The sequence below is a fragment of the Tupaia chinensis genome, unplaced genomic scaffold (genome assembly GCF_000334495.1).
Source record: "Tupaia chinensis unplaced genomic scaffold, TupChi_1.0 Scaffold142961_1, whole genome shotgun sequence".
Classification (NCBI taxonomy): domain Eukaryota; kingdom Metazoa; phylum Chordata; class Mammalia; order Scandentia; family Tupaiidae; genus Tupaia; species Tupaia belangeri.
The window spans coordinates 1,361,487-1,367,808 of NW_006202806.1; the positions used below are offsets into that span (position 1 = coordinate 1,361,487).

A 6,322-nucleotide genomic window follows, 5' to 3' on the forward strand; every position below is an offset into this window, starting at 1 on the left:
ATTTAAGTCAATTCTGGCCATGCAAATATTTTCTGTATGGAAAATATTCTAGCTCACAGATATATTAAAAGACTTACTCCATCTTACTCCATTCCTCCCATTTATATTTTATAGTTCTGTGAAATAATAATGCCTGCCACAAATTCACATAGGAAGTAAAGGTCAGTGATGATTCTGACTTTAAATTCCTAGAGCAGGCATATACTTAACGCTATCTGCATTTACATAAATGACACATTACACGAAATTATGACTTTTGCTTTAGATTATAATACAATGTACTCTCACCTAAACCAATGTCAATAATTTGAAGCAAAATTTCCTGGATAAAACAAAATGCAAACAAAAATAAAAGAGAAATTAAAAAGTTGAGTTTTACAGCCAAATTTAAATCAGAAGAGAAACCCTTCATATTTGGGAAGGGAGGTTTATATAAAACTGGATTTCAAATAGCCAAGGTCATAAGATTTTCTTGGGGACAAAACTAACTGAATTAGCTAGTTCTTTTATTATTATTATTTCAGGTGGGACATTTAAGGTTTTCAGATTACAATCTGGGAGGCCAAAAGCAACTCCTGGTTATTTAAACCATGAACAAAGGTTAAGAGTTACATATAAATTCTAAAACCCTTCAGAAGAAACAATAAAATACTAACTAACTAACTAACAATAAAATAACTGTATGAATGAAAGTGAGTTACATAAAGGAATTGAAACATGAAGCAAAAATGAAAAAAAATCTATACTATCATTCTTCTTGTTTAGAATCACAGCAAACCTAATGATGACAAGTTTGACAAAGTTATAAGCGTCTGTCATCTCATAACTTCTAAAGATGAAATGTACTTTTTATTTCCTTAATCAGACAATATCTGAGTATAGGGAAATAACATAAGAGAGAGAATGAGATAAACTTGTCTCAGAGCTGAGTCATGAAGAAAAGCCACTGAAGAGCTTGTGAAAGAGGCAAGAAAGTATGTATTGACTGGGTTTGAAGAGAGTTGGGATGCCGGCTGTGCTAGATGGTCTCTTTAAATTGCCATCCTTCTCTACTCCTAACCCCAGGGGACTGACCTTTCTGGAGTTCATCAACCAGTCTCTCTTGCCTTCAGATAGTCTTCAGGTTTGGTTTGCCTATTGAAAACTGTCAACAAGAGATTAGAAGGCATGAGAGGGACCAGCAGTTAGCGTAATGGCTCTGTTGCTGGACTCTCAATATAGTCGACTGCAGTTGGAGTCCCAGACCCAGTGGCTTAAACTCACACCGGGCACATGTGCGTGCATGCCCAAGATCCTGAGAGGAGAATGGAGAAGGGATTGCGGCGTGGCCATTCCCCCGGGGGAGGGGATGTGATTTCTCACTTTCTGTCTCTGTCTTTCTGGCGTGTGCACGTGCCCTATAGCAAAACAAACAAACAAACAACAACAAAAACAACAACAAAAAAACACTCTCTCAAAAAAAAAATGAGAAAAGGAAAGGTCAGGGTATTCCCTGGTCCCCCATCCTTAAACTCTATGTAGGTAATAGCTGCTATTTGTCTTAACAATGGCCACAGTTTATGTTGGGCGGGACATTCTGGGTTATGCCCCTTCAAGCATGGTAGCAGTAATACTGGCTTTTTACAGTTGCTAGCCTCAGAGGATTTCACTATATCCTGATTTCCCCTTATTGGCTATACACTTTAGTAAGTGGTTCCTTAATTAAATGTTATTTGATCATCCTTTTCAAGTCTAACACCTATTTTCAGCCAGGACCAGGAATGAAACATTGGTAGTAGACAATGGAAGGAGTTTTAAGGTAGCATGAGGGGATGAGATAAACGGCTGGGGATAAAGGCTTTTCAAAGCATAGTATGAATGTGAAGGCACATCTTCATGTGAATGACTCCAATAAATTCTTAAATTGCTTAATTACTTTGTTTTGGTTGCTCTTTCTTTGCATGCACATCCAAGACAGTACAGGGCCATGACGTGTCTGGAGTTTGCCTGACTAGTTAAGACTATTAGCATCTATGTGGAATTGATTATATCATACTAAGTCACTTCTCTCATGGAATGAGGAACCTTCCAATCCAGTGTACTTGCTACATTTCTGGCAAAATTCATCAGTCCACCATAGTGTAGAGTTACTCTTTATTTGTCAGGCAGGACATCTTTTTGAGGGCTTTTTAATATTTTCTTTTATTCTAAAACAGAAATTGGACAATTTATAAACATCCTTCAGGAACCAGATTCATTCCCAGTCATTACTCCCTCTATATAATTTTGGAGTGTCCTTTCAAAAGTGAACCTAAGGCAAGAAAATTTATTTGTCCATCACTCTAACAGTTTATGTAGCTGAGAGTTCAGATCTCAACTAGAACTTTCTCTATCAGAATCTACTACTTTCCTACGACAAATAGGGCAGGTAATGTTTTGAGACAGCCAGCGATCAATGCAATGGACATGGTATTCATGAGAACAAGGTAGTATGCGTAGCTTGTTTCCTTCTGTGTATTCTGTGATGCAAATGCTACACGATTTTAATGTATCAGTGTGATCAAAATATCTTACTGCTAAGCTGTCAATCTGTTGTTCGGTGAGTCCTACAGCTTGGGAATGAGCCGCTTCATTTAAGAGAATAAACTGAGCCAGATCAGGGGCAGGCCAAGAGTCACTTTCATCAGATGTTACTGGGGACCTATGTCCACTTTCTTGACTGGTCTCTGATGCTAAACCTAGTGACACGCTTCCTTCATTACTGGCTTCAAACATCAGTGAGCTAATATCTGAGTTTTCACTGCTTGAGCTTGAGCTGTCAGATATAGGGCTAGAATCAGAACTTAGAACATAGCTAGAACGTGAACTGAAAACTGATACGGAACTTGAGCGAGAATGACAGCGAGGATATGAATTAGAACTGGAACTATGACTGTCATCAGAATTGTTCCTTCTATCTTGCGATTCTGCCCCTTCCATGTTTTGACTTAGGAGTGAGACACCAGTCTCTAAATCACGATCACTGTCTATAGGGTTACTGGACTCTTGAAATCCTGCCACCATCTGCCCTGAAGTATTCTGAGTTTGAACAGATGCTTCATATAAACCAGTATTTAAAGTTCTATCAGCAGGGAATATGATGGTACTAAAAGGTCTCCCACCTACCTCCTCAGAATGTGAAAAAATATTTCTAGGCCTCTCTTGTTGTTCATTTTCTGAAGTGACGATGTTGTTTGATATCTCAGACAGTAATTGGATCCCACTAGCTAACCTGTCTATTAACAAACATTCTGCACGATAACCTGTGACTTGATAATCTACAAATCTGGTTGGATAGCTCTGTCTCAATTCTACATTGTCACAATTACTGAGTGCATCTAGAAAATGTCCTCTTGGAACAGTATTCCTTGTTCTAGAACATGGAAATCCAGGACATGGAAAAAGATGCCTACTTTGCAGCTCAGGTCCAGTTAATTGCTGCCGTGATGTATCATGTGGTGGAATTACAGAAACTCTCTCAGTCTCATTTATCAGAGGCTGCTCAAATCTTTGAACATTTTCACTCATCGAGTTTGGAGGTGACGTGTTTTCAGTTCTTGCTCTGGTCCTCCTCTGCTCTGGGCTCCGGCTTCTCGCTCTTCTCTGACCTCTGGGTGGTGGGACTTCCATCGATGCTTCAGGTACGTGTCGTCGTTCCAATGTGGATGGCCTGGCAAATGTTGACACAGGTGGTAGGCTTTCTATCTGCCTCTGGCCTAGTTCCATATGCACTCCCCTGGAAAACCTTTCTGATAATGTGCATGCATTTCGTGAGATTCGTCTTCCATTGTGAAGGATAAAACCCATCCCTCCACTGGATCTGATGTCACTGTAGTTAAAATGACTCTGATTTGCTGCTGTGTAAGATTGGTGTTCTCTTTGCTCCCATCCACTCAAACGTCCTATTTGTCCTAATGAAGTAAGTCCAAGTATTGTAGAATCATTTCCAGACTCAGGTGAAGAGTCTCCTCCACCTGTTACCAAAAAGAGGGGAGGGAGTCAGAAAGGAACTATCAAAATTAGAACCATCATAAAATAGTGCTGTGAAACTTTGTTTCAAAAGCCACCAAAAAATTAGGACTTAAAGATTTGGATGTTTTCATCAGATTTCACATTTATAAAGTTCTTTTATAAAACACAGTCTAGATTTACAAAAAAAAAGGTTTGAAAGGTTAAGCTCTGTCTGAATAGAGTGAACTAATCTCAGATAAATTTAGAGTTATTTTTATAAATGGAGTATCAAAGAAGTCTATTTTCAATATTTCATCATATAGAGAACCTCACATACCATTATGAAGGGCATGCAACAAGACTTTTTTAAGTCCACTGTGAGAATGAAAATGCAATCAAACAAGGTGAAAGACAGTTAAGATACAATGCTAGCACTTTCGTTCAGATTGCATCATTGTCTTTATTTCATTAGTTTACATTATTTGTTCTAGGCTCTTGACTGAGCCGCTTTTGATAATACATAAGGTGGCTTTAAAATATAGGAAGACTACTGTAGAAAGTGCCAAAATAGAAATAAGGTCTATAGATTTTGAAGTATTCAAATAATTTTTTATTTGAATACCTCATTATGTAACCAAGATTTTAAATTGGCATGAAATTGAAAACGAGGCCAAAAGAATAGAGTGAACATAGTAGCGTACTGAACAGTTTATGGAATATGCATATTATGAAAGGAATATGCATGAATTTCAAGATATTTTGCATTGAAATAAACTTGTATTATAATTTCATTTTTCTATGATGTTTTAAAATAGAGATTTTTTTCTATAGGGTGTGTGCACTTGCCAGAGAGACAGAAAGAGACAAGGAGACAGAAAGCAAGAAATGACCACCCTCCCCAGCGGGGATGAATACACTGCAATCCCTTCTCCATTCTCTCAGAATTTTGGGCATGCATGCACATGTTTTAGGCCGCTGAGATTGGGACTCGAACTGCGGTTGACTACATGGGAGTCCAGTGATGTTAACTATTATGCCATCTTCTGGTCCCCCATTTTTCTATGAATTTTTAAAAAATTTGCTAGAGGGTCCATGAGCTCACTAGAGAGAGTGAGATAGAGAAAGTGAGAAAGCATCCCCCATAGGGTCTGGTCACACCAAATATCTCCTCCATTTCCGCTTTTGAGATTATGGACACACATCCACACATGCCTGGCACATTTTTCAAACTGCAGGCCCTGGGGCTGGAAACATGCCATTGGCCATATGGGATCTAGCTACCTGCACCACCACACTACAGGCTGGTCCCCAGGAACTTTTTGATGTCTACTTGTACAAGGCTTTGTTCAAGAACCAAACTATTATTATAACCACTTTGTTAAGTAGTAAAATTTCCTACTTCACACTGGGAGAGAAACACCAGATTTGAAATTAGAGCAGAGTTTCTCATTGTGGCCCTATTACAATTTGGGATGGTGTACCAGCAGATAGTGTAGCAATTGTCACTGGCCAACTTCGGTTGGAGTCACAGACCCTGTGGCTTAAAACTTAGGCTGAGAGCATGTGCATGCATGCCCAAGACCCTGGAGGAGAAGGGATTGCTGCGGGACCATCACCCCTGGGAGGTGATTTCTCAGTTTCCCGCTCACTGTCTCTGTTTCTCTCTCTGGTGACCACACCTAATCCAAAGACCTCTAGACCGTTTAAAATGAAAAAAAAAAAAAAAAAACTGGAACCGGGTAGGTGTTTTAGGGAGCCATCCTGTGCTTTCCGGGGCGTCTGGCAGCCTCCCTGGCTTCTGCCTAACAGACGTTGGTAACATCCACCCCCTGACATGTGAAAAAAACAGACCTATCTCCAGACAGTCAAATGTTCAGTTCAGAACAACCTGATTAGCTTATTCAATATTTCTCTTTGCTGGGGTGGGGGGGGAGGAGTCAACGTCCATAATTCAGGAAGCAGGAGGGATTTTCTTTTTTTTATGGAGAGGTTTTTCCTGTAGGGAGTGTGCGCTCGCCGGACTGGAAAGACAGACAGAAAGAGAGGAATCACCCCCCAGGGGGTATGGCCACCCCGCAATCCCTTCTTCTCCTTTCTCCTCTCGGGATCTTGGGCATGCACGCACATGCGCCCGGCGTCAGTTTAAGCCACCGGATCCAGGACTCCAACCGCGGTCAACTACATGGGAATCCAGCTACATAGCCATTACGCTAACTGCTGGTCCTACGGGAGGGGTTTTCAATGGTGGGAACCCAAGAAAAAAATCAAAAAGCTATTTTACGCTGTTTCCCACTTAAAACAACTTGAATGTGAATCATGGAATAAAAAAAATCTCGACAAAACCAAAGATCAA

At 40.0% G+C, this 6,322-nt stretch overlaps 1 protein-coding gene across 1 annotated transcript in view; it reads right to left on the reverse strand.

Annotated features, from left to right (window-relative positions):
* Nucleotides 1-2,278: 2,278 nt before the first annotated feature.
* Nucleotides 2,279-6,322, reverse strand: part of LOC102487654 (E3 ubiquitin-protein ligase RLIM-like) — a 4,671-nt gene continuing 627 nt past the window's right edge. Inside the window, exon 2 of the mRNA XM_006163783.2 lies at nucleotides 2,279-3,992. Within this exon, the coding sequence (XP_006163845.1) occupies nucleotides 2,353-3,992 (1,640 nt within the window). The 3' untranslated portion in view covers nucleotides 2,279-2,352. The remainder of the gene's footprint in view (nucleotides 3,993-6,322) is intronic.